We start from the raw sequence: 26,981 nt of genomic DNA, 5'->3' as shown, positions 1-26,981 counted from the left end.
TACGGATCACGGCACTCATTGTAAGTGGACGTGAACCGAAACCTGGCCGGGAATGCCGCGCTACCCGCAATGGGGTGCACGGACCCGGTTCTGAGAGAAAGAAATCCAGAAGCCCACCTCGGCTCAGTCCTCCCGGAACGTGGGAATGGGCGAAGGGAAGGGGTGGGGCCGCTCGCCCACCCCGCCGCGGCCTGGGATTCCGGGGTAGCGCGGACGGCTGGAGCACGCTAGGAAATACGATCTTCTTTCCGGGACTAGGAAGGGGTGCAGTGACACGGCCGCGGGGCATCTTACGCCACCAGGTGGTCGGGTCCCCAGCCCGAGGGAAAATCCCTAGGTGTCGCAGGCCACCATCGGGAGCCGCTGCTACAGTCCGGGATGGGGGGTGGGGGGGGTGAGGGTAGCGCTCCCCAGGTGGCGTGGCGAGTCCCAACTCCAGTAATCCGCCAGCGCCCCTCCCCTCGCGGCGCTCCGCTCCTCCCTAGTCCCGCCTTCCGCTCCGCCCGGGCGCCCCGAGGACAAACGGGGCGGGGGGGGGGGTACGGAATTTCCCAGAGCGGGGGCTCCGGCTTCCCCGCAACGCGGCAGTCTCTTTCTGTTTACGGAGTGAAAGGGGAAATGGAAAAGGCGGGGAGGCGGCGGCTGGCGTCCGCTGCACCGCCCCTCCGCCGGCTCAGACGCCGTGAGTCAGGGGCCGACGAGGGCGGCCAGGACGTGCGGCCTGAGCTGGCGGCCCCACGCTCACTGGTACGCTCGGGTCCGGACGACGCGCCACGCTCTGGGGCCGATCGCCCTGGCTCCGGCGTCTGCTGCCGCCGGATCTGGCTGCCCCTGCGCGCCCGACTCCGGTGGGCCGGCCACCAGCGGCGCACCGAGCCGTCGTGGGGCCGCGGCTGCAGAGCTCCGTCCGCCAGGTAACCCTGCATTCGGGGGCTTCCGGGGGGGGGGGGTCTTTGTGGTCGCAGCCCTCCTGGTGGCGCGCCCCCCCCCCTCCGACTGGGGGGCAAACTGCGGGGCTCTGGGAGGTGGGGGCGTGGCCGCCGCCCGCGCTGCTGCGCTTCCGCGGTTCGCGCGTCCCGGCTGCAGCCGGCACAGCTGGAAAGCACCTTGCGCAAGGGTCTCACGGGGTGCAGACTCCGACTCCTCCCCCTTCCTCCTCCTTCCCGGATCCCTAGCGCGCGAGCAGGGAAGGTCCGAGCAGTGCGCGGGGACGCAGAGACCCGCTGTCACCGCGCCTCCCGCTGCGTACGCCGCCCGGCCGGCCGCACTCTCCCCGCCGACCCCGGCGAGTGCGCTTCGGAGGCTGGAGACCTGGCAGCCGCCCGCCCAAATCGTGGGGGCTTTTATCATTTACAAGTCCTGGTAGGCTTCCCGGGCTTTGGAGAATAGGAGGAGGGGAGACGGGGTTGGCGGTTGGCGGAGCAGAGAACTTTTTGAATAGCTGAAACTTAATTTCGTGCTTATGTAACCCGGACGCTCTTCTGCGATTAAAGGGTCGTTGTAGCAGAACGTGAATGCTGGGCTTTTGGTCTAAGAGAGAGTGTTAAGGAAAAAGTTATTTCACGGATGTTTCCCGCTGGTCATGCGATATCAGAGCTCCGAAATTCTTGTGTGTCTGGGCGGAAAACGACGCTTAGAAAGAACAGCGTGCATAGGAATTGTCCCAAAAGTTGACAAGGAAGGCCAGGAGGTGTCTTTAAGAGAAACGTCTATTTCACTTTCGGGAAGAGATTTTGGCACAGAATTAAGAAGTGCTCCTAATAAAAACAGGGAAAGAAACACTACTACAGTTGCATTAGGCGTCTGTAGCCTGAGTCTCACGTATTTGCCAAGTGGAGTATAATCTGATCCCAACTCTGATGGATTGAGGTTTGTATGCCTTACTTCCGGCAGATGGCCGTTTAGGACTTTTTCTTTCTTATAAGGCAAACTGGATAGTTGAGGTATCTAGAGGTTTGGAAGCAGATTGGCTGTGCTCGTCTACAGCTAGAATGTGTAATTCTGGGGCTTTTGGAGAAGATAGATATAATAAGGTGGGCCCCGAGGGGCAATGTACGGAAAACTGGCAGAAAAATCTTTCCAGTGGGAGGTAACACAAGATGTAATTATCCTTTGTTAGGCAGAGGCATATGCCGATAACCTTGGCCATTTTTCATTCACACTTGCTAGGGATTTCTCAACTTTTGTTTACATAAATAGAAGCAGCCAAGAGGGTAACGTTAATGCTTAGCATAGGATTTCCTCTTGCTGATTTCTGAAATAATTCAAAGCAAATAATTTGGGCTGTATCTGCCCATTTCTCCATATCTAAGATTGTTGTATTTGTCCACTCCGTTGACAGGTGGGGGCGTCATGAGGATTTTTATAGTAACCTCTGTGGGGGAGAGTCTTTATTGGTGAAATAGAATAGCTTCACAAGCCACGCTTTTTCTACATGGGTAGTCATCTGTAGAACTCCGAAATCATTAAGCATGTTGTCTGCTTAATTAAGGCCTGAAAGTGCTGAGGCTTTAGCAGGGGCCTTTAGCAGGCTGCCGGGTCCTGGGGTTGCTGGGGTGCACTGATTTGCCTGGCAGGAGGCTGTGTTGCTAAGGAATTAGGCCTGGCTTCAGTGTCCTGCACTCCTCCGCCTCCCCTGCCCTCCCTCTCTCCTTCCCCCTCTCCCTCTCCTCTGCTCCTCCTCTCTTCCTTCCCCCCTCCCTCATCAGGAAACTTAGGAGTGTGTGCACTCAAACCTCTTAGGCTTCGGGTATGAATGCTTGAGACTTTCTGCACAGTGTAAAAATCAAAACCTGTCTTTCCTCTCTGGATCATCTGACTTGTAAACTGCGTGGACTTTTTTTTCTCTTTCTTTCCTGAGTCACGTTGCTACTAGGAACTTTATTTTCTCTCCAGTCAGCCATTTGCTAAGTCCAGGAGCCTTGGAACTTTTCAAGCCAGTGGGGGTCCTCAGTCAGGCTGGTTTTGCTTTAACTTCCTTTTCTCAGTAAATTCTACGGGCTGAAACTGCAACTGAATGGCCCAACGAAATTAAAGGCGAATGTTCCTCCATTAACCTAAGAAATTCCTTTCGTAACTCAAGACTCCAAGAGCCTGCATCACAGTCTCTCTCAAAGACACAGGGAGGTCTCTGAGAGGAGCTCTCTAGATATAACTGGTGGTAACAGCTATCAAAGCATTTCAGAGGTTTCTACCTTTTTTTTTTTTTTAACTTTGTCTCTTATTCTAGATACAGCCTTTAGAACCTAACCGTGGGGGCGCCTGGGTGGCTCAGTCGGTTGAGCGCCCGACTTTGACCGCTCGGGTCATGATCTCGCGATCCGTGGGTTCCAGCCCCGCGTCGGGCTCTGTGCTGACAGCTCAGAGCCTGGAGCCTGCTTCTCATTCTGTGTCTCCCTCTCTTCTCTTCACCTCCCCCACTCGCACTTTGTCTCTCCGTCTCAAGCTCTCTCTCTCTCTCAAAAATAAATAAGCATTAAAAAAAAAAAAGTGAAGAAGCCCCGGGGATTGGTAGCCACATCCCATTTACAGATAAGAAAGGCCCAAGCGTATCTGCAAAGCCAGGAGTCTTACTCAGTACTTCTTTTATGCAGGGACCAGCAACCACAGATGACAGAGCTTATTAACCGTGCAGCAGATACCTTGCACACCTGAACTTCTTTAAACCTCACAACCGCCCTATGAGGTAGGTGCTGTTATGCTTCCATTTTGCAGATAGGGGAAGTAGAGGTGCAGAGTGGTTCAGGTGCTTGCCCAAGGTCGGGAGGCAGTGAAGGAGGCGCTGGGAGCCCATCCCCAGCAGTCTGAGCCAAGTGGAGCATTAGACTGCAGGGTGTGGGATTGCTCTCTGCCGACACAACTTGCGCAGCAGAAAATGGTCATGGAGTAAGTGACTAGCGACCCCGGATTGCCTGGTTCTTTTCTCAAATGAAATTCACTCCGAGGCCCACGGTGGGTTCCTGTGTTGCAGGTGGGTCCCCGAGGTAGAACATTTCCTGGAGCTTTGTACTTGAGCTCCAGTTAGGTGGAGGCCCGTGGCTTTAGCATGGAGTGTTGAAGGTGTTAAACGGTTGTGCTTTTAAGAACCAGAAACATGGGGGCGCCTGGGTGGCTCAGTCAGTTGTGTCTGACTCTTGATTTGGGCCCAGGTCGTGGTCTCGTGATCTCATAGTTCATGGGTTCGAGCCCAGCATCTGGCTCTGCGCTGACAGTCAGGAGCCTGCTTGGGATGCTCTCTTACTCCTTCTCTGGCTGCACCTCCCCTACTTGTGCTCTCTTCCTTGCTCTCTCTCTCTCTCTTTCTCAAAATAAATAAACCTAAAAAAATATTAAAAAAGAAAAAAGCCAGAAACGTCTTTCAGAGAGGCTGTGCCTTCAGGAGCACAATAGTTCAGGGAGACATTCATGCCTCTGAATTCTCTTAGATGTCTTAAGTAAATCCTTTTAGCTTTAATCCTCTGGCTAGAACGGAGTTGTTCTAAAATCCTGAGGAACAGCCTCTTTTTTTTTTTTTTACCCTTGCTTTACCTTCTTTTTCTCATTTATGGATCCCGAGGTGTAGCCCTCGATTTGCATATAAGAACTGAAATACAATATTAGCAGGTATGTAGTTAGCTGGCCTTACCCGTGTCTTGCTTAGGACTGATTAGGCTTTGCAGGCCTCTCCATAACACCACAACTTCTAGAGGGTGATCAATCTAAGTATTAGATTAACTTTCTTGGGCCATTGAGATACACGCTTTGTGCTGTTAAGGAATTCTGGTCTCAAGAGGGGACGGCTGATTTCACAGGCTAAAAGAAATCTTCCCCTCTCTCACACTCCTGGCTGGTAGGATTTGAAGCTTGTGGTCCCCAGTCTACAGGAGGTGTTTAACTCATTTGCATCAGAATTATTCCTGAAACTTGACCTGTCACCATCAGCTTACTCACATTAGAATCCGTTTTACATGTTTTTGGCTCCAAGGCCTGAATTGTATTTGCCAAGTGAGCTCCTGAATTTGATAAAATTGTTCTTTTCCTTTAAAGTCACCCAAGGCTGGGAAGCCACAGAGATCTGTGCGGGGAGGGTTGGTCTCTTGGGGGAACGGTAGGGTTGGAAGCTGTCAAGGGCCAGGAGCCTTGGTATTTCCTGAAGGTTTGTTTCCAGTGGCTGTAGCTGATGCCACCAGTTCAGTGAGTGAGTGAGTGAGTAAGTAAGGAGTAAGCTCTCTGGATCTCAGGTTTCCCCTCTGTAAAGCGAACAGCTGGACTAAAGGTTATCTAAGGTCCCTTCCTTCACTGTCAACTTGAATTTACACTGTTGACACAGAGCCCTCCTTTCACCAACAGGCGCATGGAAGCCTGTTCCCGATCCTTTTATGTCCGTTTCCCATTGATCTTAAACGCAAATACAAACACCGTCACTAAGCGTTCGTGTTTTCTTTTGCAGACTCTCTAAAAAGCGTAACAGTGATGGAGTACATGAGCACTGGAAGTGACGATAAAGAAGAGATCGATTTATTAATTAAACACTTGAACGTGTCCGATGTCATAGACATTATGGAAAATCTTTACACGAGTGAAGAGCCAGCGGTTTATGAGCCCAGTCTGATGACCATGTGTCAAGACAGTAATCAAAATGAGGAGCGTTCAGAATCTCTGCTGCTCAGTGACCAGGAGGTGCCTTGGTTGTCCTCCGTCAGATATGGCACCGTGGAGGATTTGCTTGCCTTTGCAAACCATATATCCAACACGGCAAAGCGTTTTTACGGACACCGACCACAGGAATCTGGAATTTTATTAAATATGGTATGTTTTTTCCCGACCGTTGAGTGCTGTGGGTTCAGCTTTGCTACGGCAGCTTCATTTAATGCAGAGGGGCATTTGAACCAGGCTTAGACTGGCTGCCAGGTATGACTTTTAAAAATGTGGTGTCCGTGAGAATCACCTCTGTGTTAAAGATGCAGGAGAGGTCTTCATGAGGAGTTCCACTTGAAGAACCTTTTCCATCTGTCCGTTGTACAAACAGGCCATTAAGAAGAACGTATTTTAGGGGTGCCTGGGTGGCTCGGTCGGTTAAGCGGCCGACTTCGGCTCAGGTCATGATCTCACGGTCCGTGAGTTCGAGCCCCGCGTCAGGCTCTGTGCTGACTGCTCAGAGCCTGGAGCCTGTTTCAGATTCTGTGTCTCCCTCTCTCTCTGCCCTGTTCATGCTCTGTCTCTCTCTGTCTCAAAAATAAATAAATGTTAAAAAAAAAAAAAATTAATTAAAAAAAAAAAAGAAGAACATATTTTAACCTAACAATTCATTAGCAAGTTCATTTGTTAGTTAGGCAGAAGAAAAAGCCTTAATGAGAATCCTTCATCTGAGAGGGGGATGCAGACTTTAATTAATATTTTTGAAAGCTGAATTTTTTGCTCGTCTCTTGTCACATCTTGGGAATGTCCCGATGTTAATACTGGCTAACTTGAGTTCTTGCAGAAATGTAGTTTGCAGGCCATAAATAGCTATCCACAGATTCACTCTCTTTAATTGGCAAAGTATGAATGACAAATGAAATACCTCCTTAGTCATACCAGGTATGCAAATAATCCAAAATGTTGTGACAGTACTTTGTCACAGAAGTTGATCAGATGATGTGTTTGGGTGGGTCTGGGATTCTGGCAGTCTTAGTGGGTCAGAGGTGAATATAGGTGCTGGGTAAAAGTCACTGAGTTTTTTAAAAAGGACAATTGGCAAAGGAGGAGGTAATAATGTGCAAAATGTGTATATTAATGAAAGTAACTCCTTTTCCTTTGGTGCATCTGTGTGGCAAAATGGATCATGTCGGGGGAAGGTCAGTGTTGAATGATTAGAGTCTGGACAAAGTACTTAATTATTTCGTTGTTGGGTTTTGCTTTCTTTCTTTTTTTTTTTTTTGTTTCGTGTACTACATTCAATTAAAAAACAACACAGTAATTTAGGTCAGCTTTGTAGTATACTGTTTTGTTAGAAACCAGTCGTGTTCAGCTCTAGCTCAGTTTGGAGCAAGGTTACGTTTTGCATCCTTGCGTGACTTGTTTTGGTTCCAAGTTGTATGTAACAGTTGACGAAGTACTTTACCTTGATAATATTAGCTCTTCTTCTACATGGAGGTGATCCTCAGCTAGGAGCACTACGTGTTTTCTTAACTAAAATATAGGTGGAGAGCTCTGGTTAAAAAGTACCTATAATGAGAAATAATCGTATGTTTTTTTAATCTACGCATATGTTAAGATGGGTATTTTAAAGGAACACATGCAGAATACACAAAATTCTTTTGCTTATAAATATGCAGAGACTTAGGAACATTTCCTCCGGTCCATCAGATTGATGAGAGATGGGCCATAGAAGTTCATTGGGGGTGTACAGAAAGGAATTCAGGAAAATTATAAAGAATACAAAGAAACAGCTTCTGGAAGGGTTTGAGTGTGGGGGGGGGGGGGAGCCAATGCAGAAAAGGGGAGAAACAAAGACATTAAAAGGAAGTAGCAATTTTATCAGCAAAGGCTGAGAGTAGTATGTTGCCAGTCCCTGCCATGGGGCCCGTGCTCTATAAATGAACGGATGCTTATTCAGGAGAAAATTTAAGAATAGGACAGATGATAAAAGCAGGGACCTTTAAGACTTTAGAAAGCTTTTCAATTTAAAAATGATCAAGAACATAAAGCAAGGAGATTTAAAACTGGAGTAGAATAACAGAAGAACCTTAAAATCCACAGGAATGTAGACCAGGCCTCCCTGGGCAAATCAGCCCAGTGGTCAGTGGCTCTCGGGGCTGTGGTTGACTTTTCTGTCACTAAGCTTCAGAATCGGATACCTCCCATGACTGCTAGTAACCTATGCCAGGCCCGTGCTTTATAAATAATGGCTTAGGAATCGTGATTTGCAGTGCTTGGTCTTTGGCAGTCGGAGGCAAGATGAGGAAGGAGGGACAGCCGGCTTTTGACTCCCATTCATCCGCATGTGGTGCTCCCCTGGGAACCATCCCCTGGGTAAGACCTTTGTCTTCCTGTGGCCCTCCTCCTAATCCCCTTATCAAAGCTTTTCCACTCGGGGCTTCATTTACTGCTGTCTCTTTGCTTTAAAAAACGATAGCTAATTATCCAACAGCCGGATAGATTCCGAAGTCAAATTGATCTATGAAGTGCATCTACACATGGACCAAATGCTTTCCTTTCCGTATTCATCCATTCATTCGCTGGACGTAGGTCAAATATCTACAGCGTATCAGGTACTTTTCCAGGTGCTATAGATCCAGTATGGAAGAATCTGTGCTCTCGGGTAGCTTACTGCCTGGTGAATGTGGGAGAAAAGTAAACAGGCAATTACAATGAATGCAGTGTGCTACTTCCCAGTACAACTACACCTTGATTGCAGTGGGGCTGCTCAGACGGGACGCCTTGACTTTACATAGCCGTGAGGGTGGGGAGGGGGAAGAGACAATGCCAGACAGGCTTCTACAAGGAATTGGTGCCTGAGCTCTCGAGTTGGAGTCCTCCAGATAAAAGGGGATGGAGAGAGGAGGAGAGTGTTCCAGGTGTAGGGAATAGCACATACGAAAGCCCAGAGGCATGGAGACGCGGTGTGTTTCTGGCAACCAACAACAGTAAAGCCCGTGGAGTTAATGAGACTGGGCGGAGGACCAGGAATTGCAAAAATATCCCCCAGCCTAGGCATCTAATTGGCCTGCACGCGTATGCAAGTGCGTGCTGTTTTTCTAAAAATAATATTCATAAAGATTCCACCCACGTCCAGCAGGACCTGGAGAAGAAGCTTTTGTAGACTAACCTGGGCATTGCTTTGTATGACAGTGCTGTGAGTTGTTTACACTCCAGACAATTCGTAACCGGAGTGGGGGATGAATAACCGAAAATGGGTTGCCACCACCAGACTCATTGGTGATTGTATGGGCGCTGCAGGGCCCCAGAGGGCTCGCTCTTGGCTTCTCAGGCCTGAAAAAACCCTTAAAGATACTTGAGTCAAGCCCTTTGTCTGATGCTGGAATCACCCCGGTCTATCCAATAATTGTTGGAACATTCTGGTCTGTGCCTGAAAATGTCCCGTGACGAAGAGTTGATCGCATACTGGGGCATTAAGTTTCATACTTAGCCCGTTCCGATTGTAGGAAAGTCCTTCCTGCCTTCTAGAGAACTAAAATCCGTCTCTGAGTCCCCTTAGCCCTAGTCCTACTTTTCAGCCATAAAAAAGTGTATATGTTGGGTAGTGTGAGGGTGCAGGCCCATGAATGAAAGTGCCTGGGTGTGTATTTCAGCTCTGGCTTTAGCTCTGTGATTTGGGGCTAGTCATTACACCCCTCAATGGCTCAGTTGACTCATCTGTAAAATGGGCAGCATCGTAACACTTACTCTGTGGGGGTGTCGTGTGGGACAAATAACGAAGGCACGTGAACTGTTTATGTATTGTGAGTGTTGAAAGGATGCCAGCTGTTGTCATGGCCGTTGTTGTCCACAGCTATTACTCTCCTTCCTTAGGACAGTCTTTCCTATATTTTATTTATTTATTTTTTTAACGTTTATTTATTTTTGAGAGAGAGAGAGAGACGGAACATGAGCCGGGGAGGGGCAGAGAGGGAGAGGAAGACACAGAATCCGAAGCAGGCTCCAGGCTCCGTGGCGCAGAGCCTGACATGGGGCTCGAACTCACGAACTGTGAGATCACGACCTGAGCCAAAGTCGGTTGCTTAACCGACTGAATCACCCAGGCGCCCCAGTCTTTCCAGTATTTTGAAACTTTAATGTTCCCCACATCTTCTCTCCTCCGTCCCAAACACTTCTCATTGTGCTACTTGTCACTCACTGGATCATTAACTGTCGTTGTCACCTGGGCAGCACCTTCTGAACTCCAGCCTGGGTCAGTGCCTGTCTTACAGCCCAGAACCTGAATGTGGCAGTCCCTTTGTTGTGTGATCAGCAGAGTGGAAAAGAGCCAGCTTTGCCTGTGTTCCCCATAATATGCCTCTTCTAAGTTGTATTCGTGTTGTAGCAGCCATAAACACAGGCTCCCTACGGAGTTTATTCTTCTTAAAATACCTAAGAGTTTTTCTCAAGTCCTGCTGCTGGGCCCAGTATTGTTGAGCGTCACTGATCTGGAGAAGGAGATCCAAAGCGTGCTTATATGTCTGCACTTAATGGTGACTTTGGTAAGCTGAAGAACTGACAAGAGATGAGCAGTGTGGACTTCCAGAAGATTATCTTGCAGGGACCCTAAAAGAAGAAGAAGGAAAAAAAAAAAAAACATTGCAAACCCAAATAAGGGAAGGTCTAGGGCCAGGGGAAGAACCAGGGATTTTGCAGAACTACAGACTAGTTGGTGCTTGCGTATCACACTGTGTGTTTCGGGGTTTATCATCAAAGGAGAACCGGCCCTCGGAGGAGGGTCCCCAGAACATGCAAGATTGCAAAATAGGGCCGGAGGAACTTGGCGGTATTCCCTCTAAAGAGGCGAAGGCTAAGTGCTCAGTGACTTGTGAGTGCAGACTTTTAATAACTGGCTTTTGATCATGGCTTAGCTTTAATTCCAGTCTTCTAGAAGATCAGAGGCATGCAAGAGCTGTGGCTTTGGGGTCAGACAGACCTGAGTTCGAATGCTGACTCTGCCATTGCGTAGTGAGTTACTTAACTTCTTGAAACAGGTTTCCTTATCTGTAAAATGGAGATAAAAATCGTACTTACCTCACAGGATCGTTGTGAGCCTTTGATAAGGCCGCAGCACAGTGCCTGGTTTATAATTAGCACCCAACAGGGGCACCTGGGTGGCTCAGTCGGTTGGGCGTCCAACTTCAGCTCGGGTCATGATCTCACGGTCCGTGAGTTCGAGCCCCCTGTCAGGCTCTGTGCTGACAGCTCGGCGCCTGGAGCCTGCTTTGGATTCCGTGTCTCTCTCTCTCTCTCTCTCTCTCTCAAAAATAAACTTAAAAAAAATTTTTTTAAATTAATCACCCAACATACGGCTGCTGTTATTCTCCTTTATCCCTTGGATCAGGTTGGGTTATAACAAAGTTGGACAGAAGTAAAACTTCTACGAAGGCGAATGATACCCTGAAGTGGATAACTGGAGTCTAGGTGACGTGGGATATGTAAATATTTAATAACAAGAAAGAAGCAATAAGCATGTACAGTGGAGTGCCGTGGGTATGGTTCTGTCTAAATGTGGAAAGGGACTAAATTTATCACGTTCTTAGCGTGCTGTAAAAAGAGGCCTCCAGTCACTGGAGGTGAGACACTTCTCGAAAGGAGGTCATATTTCAAACGAGGCAAGTCTATGGGCTGTCGTAAGTATTCGTATTCGATTTCCTGCTGGGACTCCGTGCAGGAGCTGGCTCCGGGCAGTGCTCAGGAAATATTTCATTTTAAATTTAGTGACTTCACACTTCTTAGTATTGGAGCTGTCCTCTGCTTCGCTGCCTGACTAATAGCACACGCATCTGTTGGGGGGGGGGGGGTGCAGCTAAGATAGGCGGTAATGGAGACGGAATGAATAACCCTGGGATTATTAGAACTATTCCCGCAGCAGTGACCTTACGACAGGCCCACGCATCTGCACATGAATCAGGTGTTCATTCTTTTCCCATGTGGTCCACGTTCCCCTTTGGCCTCTTCTGCACTTGAAATAACTTAATGTCACGACAGTTTCATAGTTCCTGAATTCTTAAACTGAAGTCCTAATACTGCTAATTGCAGTGAGGAAAAATTTGTATTTTTGAGACCGTTTATCCCTTGAAAGAATATTTGAAACCTGTTTTAGGCATGTGCTCCAGGTCATAATTCCCGTGGACTATCTTATTACTTTGTTTTCATTATACTTATAATTATTTCCCCTTGTAATTTTTTGCTCTCTTACAATTGAGATATTCTTGATGTGCAGCAAAATACAGAGACCTTAATTGTCCAGTTTGTTGAGTTTTGACAAAAGCACATACCCTTGCAGTCCACACTGCTACCAGGATGCAATTCTTTTATTTATTTTTTTAAGTTTATTTATTTATTTTGAGAAAGAGAGAGAGCGCAAGTTAGGGAGGGGCAGAGAGAGAGAGAAAATCCCAAGCAAGCTCTGCACTGTCAGCTTAGAGCCTGACACGGGGCTCGAACCCACGAACTGAGATCACGACCAGAGCTGAAATCAAGAGTTGGACCATTAACCAGCTGAGCCACCCAGGTGCCCCGGGATTCATCTCTTTTAATATATGAATCGATTGGTTTTGAAACCTCCCAGTGTGTTTGCCTGCTCGGGAGCTCTTGGAGGTTAAGGGTCTCATAGCTGCCTCCTCACCACCGAACACAGTGGCCAGCACATAATCTGCGCTCAGTAAATTATTCAGTGGGCGAGTAGATGAGGGATAATTCTGCCCTTACTTTATTTACGCAGCACTGTCAACTCATAGCTCTGGCATACCACATTATTTTCCAGAATCCTCCACGATCACCAGTTGATTTCCACGCTCTCTCTGTATGCGTCATGTGTGAGTAATAGCTATGCGGACTAACAGGTTAGCACATTTTAATTGGAAGCAAGTCAACTTGCAGTCACAGCTTATATTTATGCAATCTTTATTTTCAGCCTTTTGGTCGCTGTAGTCATGCTCCCTTCGATAAATAATTTTTAAAGTTTTGTTTGACAATGAATTACTCACCAGTAGGTGGAAATACGATCAGGTCCGACCAGGGATGTGTTTCTGTTACATGCTTTCTCTGTCTTGCTGCAGCTCTAAATATAGTCTCTGTACACTGTTAGGATTACACAACAGTGACATTAATTTCAAACACTGCGTGGAGGAATGCAATCTAAAGTAACCAGTCTGAAGGGTGTGTCTTAGAAAAGGAGTTTGCTGAAGTTCTCACCCTCCCACCTTTTTTTGTTGTTGTTGTAGGTAATCACTCCCCAAAATGGACGCTATCAAATAGACTCTGATGTTCTCCTCATCCCTTGGAAGCTGACCTACAGGAATATTGGCTCTGATTTCATACCTCGGGGGGCGTTTGGAAAAGTATACTTAGCACAAGATATAAAGACTAAGAAAAGAATGGCCTGTAAATTGGTATGTACTTCATAACCAGACATCCTGTAAAATGGAGATAAAAATAGTACTTACTATTCGTATGTTCCTATGTTCGGCATTGTGGCTCTTACTCGTTTGCATTACTCAGAAGTTGTTACCATTTGACTGGATCTCATGTACAGGTGCCCTGTCCAAACGCACCTTTTCTCTTTGTCTCTTTCTTCATCTTTCTCTTTCTCTTTTGCATCCTCTTTTCCTTTTGCTGTCTCTTTTTTTTTTTTTTTCCCTTTTGGATTTGCTTGCTGCCTGTGGCTGTTCAGCCCCTAACTCTGCTTAAGTGCATAGTTGGTTTTACTCTAGTTTGCCTTGATAAAAAAGAAAATGCCGCTGGCTTCTGTACCCGGCTTGGATATCAACATCCCTCTTGTGGTAGGGTGGAGTGGAGGGGAGCTATCCTGCAGGAGCAAATCTGTGTGCTGCTCCTTTAATCCCACCCACTGGGGAAGGGGCCAGGTAGGGAAGCAGAAGCTGGGCAAGCTGCCAGGCTTCTCAAGACTGTAGATTAAAGGGCTGAATTTAGGGGCCCCTGGGTGGCTCAGTCAGTTAAGTGTCTGACTTGGGCTCAGGTCGTGATCTCATAGTTCATCAGTTCGAGCCCTGCATTGGGCTCTGTGCTGACAGCTCAGAGCCTGGAGCCTGCTTCAGATTCTGTGTCTCCCTCTCATTCTGTACCTCCCATTAATGCCCTGTCTCTCTCTCTCTCTCTCCCTCCCCCTCCCTCCCTCCTTCTCTCTCTTTCTCTCTCTCTCAAAAATAAATAGTAACTTAAAAAGAAAATAGAAAATAATAAAGGGATGAACTTAAATAGGTCAATTCTTGTAAAGGTGCCATCACTTGTTATTAAACGGTCATTGCTGAGGTACCCCTGCTTTGGACATGTACCTGCCTAAGCTGGGCACGTATACACACCCCATGACCCAGCAGTTCTGCTCCTATAGGTACACACCCCATAGGCATGTACACGTGGTCACCAAAAGCTGTGTACTAGAATTTTCATCAGAGCACTATTTGTAATAGTCCCAAACTGGGAAGTTTCTAGATGTTGCAGCATGGTCTCTTTATACAATGGGATGCTGTACAGTGAAGAGAACACATGATTTACACCTGTAGTAATGTAGACGAAACTCATAAACACATGTTAAGCCAAAACAGCCAGACAGCAATCTGCTCTGTGAGATTCCACTTCTATAAAGGCCCAAAATAGGCTAAATAGATCCATGCTGCTGGAAGTCAGGATAGTGGGTGCCCTTGGGAGGCAGTGACTGGCGGAGGTCAGGAAGGGGTTCCTGGGGTGCTGGTAGAGTTTTGCTTCTTGATCCAGGTGGTGGTTACATGGGTGTGTTCAGCTGAAAATTCGTTGAATTTGCTAGTTAACCAGTTTTGTGCTTTTTTGTATGTCTGGTTTACTTTAAAAGGTTTTTAGAAGTGCAGTAAATTGAAGTCACTTTTGATTTGTTGACTATGGCCTTAGTCTATGTTATTGTAATTAAAAGCTCACCAATATACTGGCCTCATTTATTCCTTCATAGAGATTTGCTAGAGTATCTGTTATCAAAAGAAAAAACGGAGGTGTTATCACAAGCCATTTGAAGGTTGCATTTAGAGGAGACGTGTCTCAGTTGTCTTAAAAGAATCTGGGGACATTTTAGAAAGAGCTTAGAACCAAAGTGCCCTGTTGTACAATTTTGTCAGAAAAGGCATGAAAAAATACCTTTGTTGTTCTCAGAGTACTAACATTCAATTTTTAAGCTGTATTTTTTTGTCTTAAGAACATACAGGGTGATTAACAACCCCTAGCAGATTCAAAAGAATGTAGATTGAAGAATGAGACCCCTTTGGTTGAGGCAGCTACTGTTAATGAGTTCTGTGTCTTTCCAAATGTCTGTGGACATGTGTATGTATAGCTTAAAAGTTTTTTACAAGTGGGAGCATAAAACATGTACTTTTGCATTTTGCTTTCTTTGTCTAACGCTAGATTTTGGAGACATTCCATTTCCATCTGCACTGAAAGATCTACTTTTTTCTTTATTAGTAACTTTGATTTTCCATAGAATAGATGGCCAGTGCTAGAGCATGAGCTGTGGATCCAAAGACATCATATTATTTCGTGACAAGTTGAAATATTGATGCTAGAGCCTAAAAATCTAGGTGCCGTAGAAAGTGTATGTAAAATGGATGGGAAATTATCACCCTTTCGATTCAATCATGGATAATTCTTTGGTTGGATTGCTACATTTTAAATGAAAATAATACTTTATATGTTGTTATTTTCTTCTTGTGAATTGTACAAGTTTGTACGCTTTGACCACCTTCACCTATTTCCCCAAGCCCCCAGGCCCCGGCCATCACCTAAAGCGGACATAATGTAAATGCAGGTTTGAAGTCAACATTATTTGAACTTGGCAGTATAATTTCATGCAGATCCTTGAGGGATCCTTGGGGGCATTTATTTGCCTTCTGGTTTGTGGGTTGACCTCTATTATAGATATTCTTTCACTGTCCTGGGTTGGTTAGCATCTTACTGGAGTTTCTGTGTCCTAGATCCCAGTAGATCAATTTAAGCCATCCGATGTGGAAATCCAGGCTTGCTTCCGGCATGAGAACATCGCCGAGTTATATGGCGCAGTCCTATGGGGTGAAACCGTGCACCTCTTCATGGAAGCAGGCGAGGGAGGGTCTGTCCTAGAGAAACTGGAGAGCTGTGGACCAATGAGAGAATTTGAAATTATTTGGGTGACAAAGCATGTTCTCAAGGGACTTGATTTTCTGCACTCAAAGAAAGTGATTCATCATGATATTAAACGTGAGTAACCTTTGCATGTGAACCTTTTAGGCTCTTAGATAGGAGGCAAATGGACTCCTCCTGTCTTTAATCCAAAGATCCTCAGTGGAGGGGAGGACAGCTGCCCTGGAGCACTTTTCACTGTCCTCCCCTGTGCTCCTGAAACATGTTTTAGAACCCAATAGGGTCACTAAAGCTTTCAAAGTCATAAGGAAGGAGGATTATCCAGTTGTGGAAGATTAGAGCCACACATCTGTTGAGTGCTGGCTATGCCCTTGTTAATAAGGCTTTCAAAAATAGTAATTTACTTTAAACACACACAGAGTCCAGTCGTTTTTGGGAAACAAATGGCTTTTTAATTTTGAACACCATTTTGCCAATAATTCGTTAAACAGGCGTTCGCTGACTGCTTTCTAGGGGTAAGAGATGGTGGGAAATAGAACACAGAGACCCACTGTAAACCCTTAATATTTAATGCTAAATCGCACTAGTGAAACTATTACTTTAACAAAAAATGGGTATTTTACTTTTTCATTTTAGGAAAGTGGCATGATAATCATATGCTTATATCTTAGAATTTGAAAGCCAAGCTCGCAAGCATTATATTTTTCCAGCTTTATTGAGATCTAATTAACATATAACATTGTGTAAGTTTAAGGTATGTGATGTAATGATTTGATGTATGTGTATATTGCAAAATGATTAACACAATGAGATTAGTTAATACATCCATCACCTCACAGAGTTATAATTTGTGTGTGTGTGTGTGTGTGTGGTGAGGACTTTTAAAATTGACTTGGGGTGCCTGGGTGGCTCAGCTGGTTAAGCATCCCGCTTTGACTCAGGTCATGATCTCGCATTTGTGGGTTTGAGGCCTGCATCGGGCTCTGTGCTGACAGTTCTGAGCCTGGAATCTGTTTCAGATTCTGTGTCTCCCTTTCTCTCTGCCCCTCCCCTACTTGCGCTCTCTCTCTCTCTCTCTCTCAAAAAATAAAACTAAAAAAATTTTTTTTGATCGACTCAGCAACATTTAAATATATAATACAGTATTATTAACTATAGTCACCCACGGTGTATATTTTACCCCCAAAACTGGTTCATTTTACCACTGCAGTTTTGTGCACTTTGACCACCTTCACCCATTTCCCCAAACCCCCAGCCCCTGGCCATCACGATCTGTTGTCTATTTCTATGAGTTTAGTTGTTTTGAGATTGCACATACTAGTGGGATTCATACAGCTTTCATCTTTCTCTGTCTGACTTATTTCAGTCATTGCACTTGGATCTTCAAGGTTCTTCCATGTTGTGAAAGGCAGGATTTCATTCTTTTTTATGGCTGAGTAACGTTCTATTATATTGCATATACACACATATCATATTTTCTTTATCCACTCATCCATCATGTACCCTTAAATCGTTTCCATGACTTGGCCATTGTATCTTGAGCATTATTAGTGTGTGCAACCATTTACACCCACATCAACTGCGTTCTTGGCATATCTGAAGCGATTTTCACTTAAAATTCTCACCCAGATTTATCCTGCTCTTTTGAGTATAATATGATCATCCTGGTAGGGAGCGCATTTTAGTCTATTCTGATTTGGGACTCACTGTTTTGGATGATGTTTTTATTTTATTTATGGGTATATAGACAATTTGATACTAAAAAATTGTCTTCTTTTTATAGCTAGCAACGTTGTTTTCATGTCCACAAAAGCCGTTTTGGTGGATTTTGGCCTAAGTGTTCAAATGACTGAAGATATCTATTTTCCTAAGGACCTCCGTGGAACAGAGGTAATTCTATTCCCCCAGGGATGGTCGATGTCTTTTTAAGAGTAAAAATAAAAAATGTTCTAGCGTTCTTGCAGAAAGGACTGAAAAGGTGGTGAAAAACCATTGCATCAAATAGGATTATCACTGGAGCATATTTAGTGAGCACTTGCTCTGTGCCAAGTACTAATTTTAGCATTTTAAATGAATTATATTATTTAATCCTCGTAACAAATTACCTCGTTATTGGTAAATATTGTTCTCGTAGGCAAACACTATTAGGATTCCCATTTTACAATAAGGGAATATGCTTGGAGGGGTTAAAATAAAGGGCCCAAAGTTACTCAGCAAGTGACAGATCCGGTACTTAAACCAATTTTTTTCGGAGCCTAAATATCGTCACTTTTTACGATAGCTTATATCTATATCTATATATATATATATATATATATATATATATATATATATATATAGTCTCAGTGTAACTTGTATTACCGTCTTGGTTCAAGTATAGCCGTAACTGACGTAGTTACTAATAGTATATATTGAGGACCAACCACATTTTAGGCTTACCTTTCATTCTAGAGAACCTGTAATGAATCTCAAATTTATTATAGCGCAAATAAATTGTATTCGAAGATCCAAACTAGCTATAATTAAGTCAGTGGTGAAGCAAAAGCAAAACCAAACCACAGCCGTTTCTGGATGTAAATGAGATGCATGCATGAGCTTTCAACTAACGTATTTAATTTAACGTACGCATGATTAGGCTGAACAGTTGATTCGTATAACAAGCGTCTGTTGAGCATAGCTATGTGTCAGGCTGTTGTAGGTATCAGGGATGGACCACTGGACAAGGCCAGCAGGGACCATGCCTTTGGTGGTATTTCAGCAGCCCCCACTCTTTGGTGAAGGGACCTGTTTTAAAGTTATCCAAATTCTTCAAAAAGCAACAGTTTAGTTCATAGTAGACTATGATGGGCGTGGGGTTGGATGCAAATGGTAAGGTAAATGGGTATGGAAGCCTCCTCTCTGGTTCGTGTCCACCACGGTAGGGTGCTTAACTATTAGAGCCTCCCAGCCCCAGGTTCTCTCCCTGCTGAAAATGTCCCCAGCAAATGGGGAGAGGGCCCTTGGCTGCACCTTTACCTTAAGATCACCGGGTCAGTCTTGGTGTTCAATCAGATGACAACCGTTAGTCCAGCTGGTAGGCGCAGTGCACTGAACCCAACCGTGGTATAAAAACAAGCAGGCAGACTTCATCTTAAACCAAGATTGTGGGAGCTTTTTCATAACTCTCTCAAAGCAAAGACTTCTCCTGGGCAGCAGCAGAAATTGCTGATAGTACTGAAGTTATTCCGGAAAATACTTGAGAAAGGATCCTTGATAAGTTGTCTGTGAACAGAGTAATATTTACAAGAGAAAACTGTAAACTTCTTTAAAAGAATGTTTTAGTCCCCAGATCTTAAGAACACTTCACCAGAGCACAAAATTTAATTAAGACTTAATGCTTACGACATGTTTTTTTTGGGAAATGTTTCAGCATATTTTGGCATTAGTCAGAAGTTCAGATACGTGACATTCTACCCTTTTTCCTGGAGTCGGTTTGAGAAACAAACTATTTATGGTATTATAGATAGAAAATACCTTTCTCTTCCCGGCAGTGTGATCAAATTGAACATTTTGCAATGGCTGGAGGAAGATATGTCTTCTCTGGGATTCTCTAGCAGACAGAGTGTGTGTGCTTGGATGTGAGATAATGGCATAGCGTTTGCTCTTAAATAGTATTTGGATTGAGTTATTTTCAGCAAATGTAAATTGCTTTTTACAGAGTGCTCAACTGACTTTAATGTCCAGAGTTATCAATTTTCTTCAAATCAGCCTATCTGCATTTACTATCTGTGTATGGTACTCACAAGTCAAAATTTGATGAGTAAGGTGGTAAAGTCACCATTAAAAGCTTTTAACAAGACTCTTCATCTTTAAAGAGTCAATAAGATGTCATTTGCCAAAGTCAACTGAGCAGAGTTACTTTCCATTAGAACTTGATCACTTGGGGGTGGGGGTGCCTGGGTGCCTCAGTTGATTAAACATCTGACTTCAACTCAGGTGATGATCTCATGGTTTGTGGGTTCGAGCCCCACATTGAGCTCTGTGCTGACAGCTCAGAGCCTGGGGCCTGTGCTTTGGATTCTGTGTCTCCCTCTCTCTCTGCCCCTCCCCCACTCATGCTCTGTCTCTCAAAAATAAACATTAAAAATTTAAAAAAAAAAAACAAAAAAAAAAAGGAACTTGGATTACTTGGCTACTGCATAGCCAGAGATGATTTCTGATCCCTGCTGTGTAACTCACGAGTGCAAACACTGGTCACCTGTCTTTGATCTCTCTCCCAGCATTCAGATTTGGAACAGGGCTAATCTGGCATATGTTCAATCTATTGTTTTTTAATTACATGGCAGAGAGAAAGAATAAATAATGAATGCAAATAGCTAATTGGAACAACTTTTATAGCATGGTTCTTTTTTAAAAGTTCTTATCTCCTGAGTCTGTGTTTGGTCTTACTTGATAGAGGTTAACACATTAATCATCGCGCGCGCGCACGCACACACACACACACACACACACACACACACACACACACTTTGCACAGTCTCTTTCTGTTTCTGATACACGTATTGAGAGGTGAAGCCTTGACCCCCAACCGACAGGTTCCCTTGCTCTAGTGCCCCAGGCCTGAGGGGGTGCAGGTCTCCGAGAGCCTTCCGTGGTTCCCACTGGGCCTGTTTCATGCTTGCCGTCGGCCAGCCTGAAGAGTTCTCGAACGCCATGCCCTGCCGCTCTTGCTCTCCTAGAGCTTGAGGAAGCAGGAGCTCTGAGCCACGGAACTCTGGGGGACCTGCCCGGCGCGGGCAGCGGTCAGGTCGCCAGGTGGGTGGGACACTGCATCCCCAAATCCACCACTGACAGCCTCCAGAGCTGACGTCGCCCACGCCAAGGGGCCATAGGTGGCCTGATCTTTGCCTAGGAGAGCAAGCCAGCAGGGAGGAGACGAGCATCCTCCATCGACAGCTAAGCCTTCCCGCTGCATCTGTCGTTTCGCTTTGTGATGATATTTAGTAAGAAAGTCTGTTGGGATGCAAAGGTGGTGCCTTTACTTTAGGAAATGCTTGAGAACAGGGAGCTCAGTGTAGCCTGTTTGGTGAGACAGACAGACAGAATGAGCAAGGGAGGCCAGGAAGTGTGTTGTAGGATACTGTTCAGGATGGTTAGGATGGGGAAACTGGGAAATTTCCCCAGTTTTTGTAAGCCAGTTGTTTTACTTATTAACTCTGAAGTATATTCCAGGAACACTTACCCCTTTCTCCATATTCAAATGATGGACAGCATGAAAATTTCTTAATGCTAAATATGGATATTTACTCTATATTTATGTCTGTACCAGCCATAAATATGGATCATTGGCTACGAGTGTTTGCTCTCTTTCTTTCTTTTTTAAGTTGAGAAGCAAACGCTTCTTAGAGAAACTGTTTCTGAAACTAGCCCTACTTTTCCAGCATGAAACCAAATAGAACTTACAGAGTGATAAAATGTCACACCTTTAATATTTAGTCACCGGCTACCTCGTAGGTAGAAATAAGAAGTAGCTCACGTAGGGGCACCTGGGTGGCTCAGTTGGTTAAATGTCCAACTTTGACTTAGGTCATGATCTCACAGTTCGTGGGTTCGAGCCCTGCGTCGGGCTCTGTGCTGACAGCTCAGAGCCTGGAACCTGTTTCGGATTCTGTGTGTCATTCTCTCTCTCTCTCTCTCTGCCTCTCTCCTGCTTGTGCGCTCTCTCTCTCTCTCTCTCTCTCTCTCTTAAAAATAAATAAACATTAAAAAAAGAAGAAGAAAAAGTAGTTCATATCAATGACAGGACCACTTTTACCACATTACATGCTATTTTAAGTTTCTCTCTCCCGTGTGATGGGTGTTAATACCCTAGGTATTTCTGCTACCTTTTATTACTGCAGATCATTAGAGGGTCGGCAGTTTAATGACAAACATGAAGTGAAAAAGTGGATTTGTAGTATCCATTTAAATATGCAAGGAATTGGTGTTTTAATAGAAAAATTAAACCAAGGTGCGTGCCTTCCAGAACCTTGGCGAGTGGGTGTCCCAGGTGGGTCCTTGGCTGCCGCGTGTTCAGTATGTTCAAAAGCGGTGCTTTTCATTAGGCTGCAGAGACATCTCGGGCCAAAGTTGCTGGCTCCCCGAGGGTGTCTGTGTCACTCTCCCTAGCGTCAGGGAACACAGCAGTGACACCGTCTTCTGAAGGACTGAAGCGTGCAATAAATACGGTAAAGCTGGGGGAGCTAGCTTCCAGAACTGGCTGAGGGAAATGGACCCCCAGACAAATGGAGGGAATCAGACTGATGTTTTCTGCTTCTTTTTTAGATTTATATGAGCCCAGAGGTGATCCTATGCAGAGGTCATTCAACCAAAGCAGACATCTACAGCCTGGGGGCCACACTCATCCACATGCAGACAGGCACCCCGCCCTGGGTGAAGCGCTACCCTCGCTCTGCCTATCCCTCCTACCTGTACATAGTAAGTAGAGGGTCAACCAGGGCTGGGGGCGTGGGGGAGTTCTGCCCTCTCGGGAGAGCCGCCGTCCCTCCTGTAGCCCACCCGAGGGGAAGATGTGAACTGGTGACCCATGAGACGGAACTGGAAAGTTCTTCCCGTGTGGAGCAGAATCCCATTCCTGCAGAGAATGCATTGCTGGGAATTTACTAAAATCTGCACTGGGCGTCAGTTGCATGCTATTCTGTTATACGTGTCATCCTACAGTGCCACTTAGCACCGTCCGAGTAGCATACATCTCCGAGCCAAAGAAGCTGTGTCTGTTCTTTGTCCACTTTCAGAAAAGACATGTTAGATTATAGATCCCCAAGCCAGCCTGGCACATAGCGAACCCTGCAACTTCCATTTTACCATCGAGAGAGAGCAGATACGTCCCCGTTATGGCACGGTGACCCTTGAACTTGAACATCGTTAACCCACAGAATTCGTTTAATTTGGGGGCTCTTAAGACATGCCGGGCAAACGTGGTTAAGACAGGACCGTAATGGTGCGGGGCGTGCGGTGGGAGGCAAAATGACTTTCCAGGTCCTGGTAACTGGAACGCTTTTCCTGTTGAGGGTGTATTTTCGTACCACTGGTGCTTAAGAGAGCTTGTTTGTTGCTAGATCCACAAGCAGGCGCCTCCGCTGGAAGATATTGCAGATGATTGCAGTCCCAGCATGAGAGAGTTGATAGAGGCCGCCTTGGAGAGGAACCCCAATCACCGCCCGAGGGCAGCAGACCTGTTAAAACACGACGCCCTGAACCCCCCCAGAGAGGATCAGCCTCGCTGTCAGAGTCTGGACTCCGCCCTCCTTGAGCGGAAGAGGCTGCTGAGCAGGAAAGAGTTGGAACTTCCAGAGAACATTGCTGGTATGGACACCCTCCTGTGCCCGACGCCCCCCTGCTTCCCTTCTTTTTCTGTCTGCATCAGACTTCTGATGGAGTGCACGAAAGCACTCAGAAACAAAAAACTGGAGTGACTTCTCGAGTGCCATAGAGTTGTTTGAGAAATTTAAGCAAGAAGTTTAGCAAAAGCATTTAAAAAAGCAAAAATTGGCTAATCGACCAGCAAATCTGGGCATGGTTCAGTGCAAATGCAGGTAGCCGCAGTCCTTGAGAACTGCCTCTGACTTGCTTTTTTTGCAATAGGGAGTATCATGTGCCTTTAAAAACGGATCGAGCAGGGCAGTTTTGCTGTTGGTTCTGAACAGACTTTTATTTAATTCGGTTACGGTAAAGCCACATCAGTCCTTGGTTGGAAACATCAAGATAAAATACTGAGTCTGAAGTCAACTTGCATTTTTGTCTTCCTCTGCCTAAAACCTCTTTGCCAGCTATGAATCTTTCCCACTTAGGAAAGTCAGTATGCATTCCAGGAACACTGAACATGCACGGAGAGTGTTTCTATTTTTATTATTAAAATCTGTGGCATTCTTAATCCATTTAGGTCCAAACCCAGATGTCAAGCCTGGAATGTTTATTTGCATTTCATTGTCTTCTTGTCTGACTTTACTGTATTTAAAGAGAACCATCTGGGGCATTGGAAAATACGCTAGAATTTCTAGCTAATTTCTTGTCATCGGTGACTTTTTTTCGAACCCTTTTGTCTGTGTCATATTACAGAAACTAGCCCATAATGTTCAACTCTAAGTCTGTCATTTTTTAATAAAACCATAGCTCAAACACTTATTTCATTAAGACCAAAGTTTCCTCGTACCACCCCCCCCCCCCCCCCCCCTGCACCCCCCCCCCCCCCCAGCCGGAAGGAACAGGTATTTATTATTGAACATGTCACCTGATCATTTATTTTATTTTTTTCAATGTTTTCCTTTTCAGATTCTTCATGCACAGGAAGCACTGAGGAATCAGAGATGCTAAAGAGACAGCGTTCCCTCTACATAGACCTTGGGGCCCTGGCTGGCTATTTCAACTTTGTACGGGGTCCGCCAACACTAGAATATGGCTGACTGATGTTATCATTTTCTCTAAATAATCAAGACTCAGCGTTGGTCTCCTGGAAGCTGGTCCTGCTGAGTCTACGCTGGGGCTCTGGATAACGAACTGTGCCATTTGTTAGCTTGGCCGTGTGGGCTCCCGTGTCTCATGAATGTGACTCCACATGGCTCCCATGGGTTTGATGTGTGAAGCCGCCCTGGTAGCTGCCAGGTCTAAAGGTTCTCATTTCTCAGATGTTATGACTCAAAGGGAGCTGAGGGTTCATGGCAGGATTGTTTCTAGTGACTGATTCCATTCACTGTGCACTTTGCTCACCATTTACAAAATACCAACCACAAGGATAATGTGTTAGCCTGAAATTACCATTCTTGGTTCTGATTTAAGTACGGGAACTTCATTTAACTCAGAATAGTTGGCTTGTATATATGGGTGTATATTATAACTCCTCGAGCCTTTGTGGGTAGATTCTAGTATAAATTAAAGTCGTCATATTTTGGGTGAATAGAACAACTTGAATCTTCTAGCAATAAGCTGAACTGGTGTCTCAAAAATGGCTCCTTGTTCAGGAGCCATCTGACAGAAGCCACTAGTGACAGGTTCTGTTATGTTCCTATGGAAACATTTTGTACTGTATATGCTATGCTTAAAACATTTAAAACATGGTGTTTTGAATGTGGATAAAACTGTGTTAAACCACATAATTTCTGTACATCCCAAAGGATGAGAACGTGACCTTTAAGGAAAATGAACTTTTCTAAATTCTTAATGATGCTACTTTTGTAACTCTCCTGAACACTTCCTCGTAAGCATTTGTATATTAAAATAGCATACTGTGTATGTTTTATATCAAATGCCTTCATGAATCTTTCTTACACGTACACATATTTTTAACATTGTAATTACGTCAGTATTCCTACCTAAAGTACGTTTTTACACCAGGCAAATGAAACCGGCACTTTTATCCAGCGTGATTGGTCAAATCAACTGAATAAACTCAGTATTTTGCCTTAATTCTTGTGGAGAGTGCGATTCTCAGCTGGGACTGGGGGTGGGTTATGGGGGTTGGGATAGAGGTGGGAGGAGAGCATGTATCACGAGGAAGCAAAGAACACCTGAGCGTTTTGCAAACGGTTCGTATGCTCCTCGTCTATCACTGCTGCGTTAAGCCATTGTTGTCACCTGGGTTACACCGCATGTCTTCGGCACAGTGGTGCAGAAAAATACTTGTTAGCCCCCGGTGCAGGCCAAGCCTGGTTCTATTTTGCATCTTGTTTTTATACATTTATACTACCTTTGAATATATGCTTGCATGTTCTATGTCTGTCGTTTGTCGGGTAAATAACTAACTTGCCTTGTGTTAGTTATTAACTAACCTTACCGTGTGAGGTAGATTTCAGTCGAGGACACAAATTCTAACGACAAGTGTCAGATAGGAGTCTGATTTGTCATTCACCGAGTGACCCGCGTGACATACTTTTACGTGTGTTATGTGTGTTAGGTTTTTACTAAAGCCATCTCCGTAACCCTCACAAGCTCGTGGATGAAAGATGCACCGTTACCTCCATTTTGGGGGACCCGAAACACTGTGAGGTTAGACAACTTTATGCTTAAGATCCCAGAGCGAGTTAAGAGCCAGAACCCAGGCCTTTCTGTCCCCAGTGTGTATTTTCTTCCTCATACTGTGCTGCTCACAAGTGATAGACCATCACAAGAGATAGATCATCTTGCTGCAGAGAAAGCACGATGCTCTCACTGGAATTCAGTTCTCCAAATAAGGGCAAAAGTGGACTCACCACCAAGCTAATGAAGCTTCAGCCTCGGGGCCCGTCACTTGCATGCCGCCCCATGGCCCTGCGCCTGCTTTTATACTACCTAGATCAGGTCCAACAAAACCTGGACCCATCCCTGGGGCAAGGTGTGTAATTTTGGATGATTTGCATGAAAAACTAAAACAGTCCGTATGAATTGAGTTCCAGTTAACAAATTCCACTCGGAGGGAAAACATGCTCTCTAAGTAAATTGGAGCTCTCATGGAAAGATCCGGGAATGTTTGCCAAAAGATGGCCATAGGCAGTGGTGGCCGAAAAAGTGGTCATGAGGGCTAGCAGGGCAGGTTCAGGGCTGAGACCTGTGCGCTGAGCACCCAAAGAGATGTTGACCTAGGAAGCAAAGAGTTGCAGCCTGGGATGGGCCACCAGAGTCAGCTTGAGAGAAGGAGGCCCTGAGTTGGTTCTGAGGAAATCCACCATTTGCTTCCTGAGAAGGCAAGCAGTGGGGCTTTCGGGCTTGGATGTAGCGGGGACAGAATGATCATATCCTGAAAGCTTCTGTCCTTCCCTCCCCTCCCCCCCCCCGCCCCCCGCCCCCAAGAATTCCTGTTTCAGGCAGCAAAGCTTTCTGATTGTGCGGGGTCATTGGAATGCTTCATGGAAGACAGATGGGGGCCTCTCCAGTTCGGGTCCTGGAGATCACCTTGCCTCAGCCCCCTGTTGGATAGGTTAGTATATAGCTACACTTGCTCGTCATCACATGGCAAAAGCTAAAGCCATGTCTTCTGATTATCACCAACCCCGCCCCCCCCCCCACCTTGTACTTGCCTCGAGGTCTGTAAAATGACCTGAAACATGATGATGAAGACTGCCTACCAGGAATTTGCTGGACCTCATGGGGATTTGCCCATCCTTGAACAGATCGTTCCCATCTGGGGTCAGCCAGTGACTACATCGATACCTCTGGAGCTAAGTCGTCACCAGATATCCATCATGGTGCTAAGCACCATGGTAGGACTT

General features: G+C 45.5%; 1 protein-coding gene across 6 annotated transcripts; it reads left to right on the top strand.

The window, feature by feature from the left end:
- Positions 1–825: 825 nt before the first annotated feature.
- On the top strand, positions 826–26,492 carry MAP3K8 (mitogen-activated protein kinase kinase kinase 8). 6 transcript variants are annotated; one of them, XM_049624750.1, is made up of 9 exons: positions 826–914; positions 3,594–3,685; positions 5,429–5,787; positions 12,888–13,055; positions 15,618–15,879; positions 17,546–17,652; positions 22,066–22,218; positions 22,860–23,106; positions 24,073–26,492. In XM_049624750.1, the coding sequence occupies exons 3-9, from the start codon at positions 5,452–5,454 to the stop codon at positions 24,201–24,203; spliced, it is 1,404 nt and encodes a 467-aa protein (XP_049480707.1). In that variant the 5' UTR covers positions 826–914; positions 3,594–3,685; positions 5,429–5,451; the 3' UTR covers positions 24,204–26,492. The 6 variants fall into 6 exon arrangements, with proteins under 6 accessions (XP_049480707.1, XP_049480710.1, XP_049480711.1 ...); XM_049624752.1 differs by lacking the exon at positions 826–914 and adding an exon at positions 952–1,362; XM_049624751.1 differs by lacking the exon at positions 826–914 and adding an exon at positions 952–1,869.
- The last annotated feature ends 489 nt before the right edge of the window (positions 26,493–26,981 follow it).

Source organism: Panthera uncia, chromosome B4 (assembly GCF_023721935.1).
Source record: "Panthera uncia isolate 11264 chromosome B4, Puncia_PCG_1.0, whole genome shotgun sequence".
NCBI classification, from domain to species: domain Eukaryota; kingdom Metazoa; phylum Chordata; class Mammalia; order Carnivora; family Felidae; genus Panthera; species Panthera uncia.
This window is presented reverse-complemented; position numbering and strand designations above follow the sequence as displayed.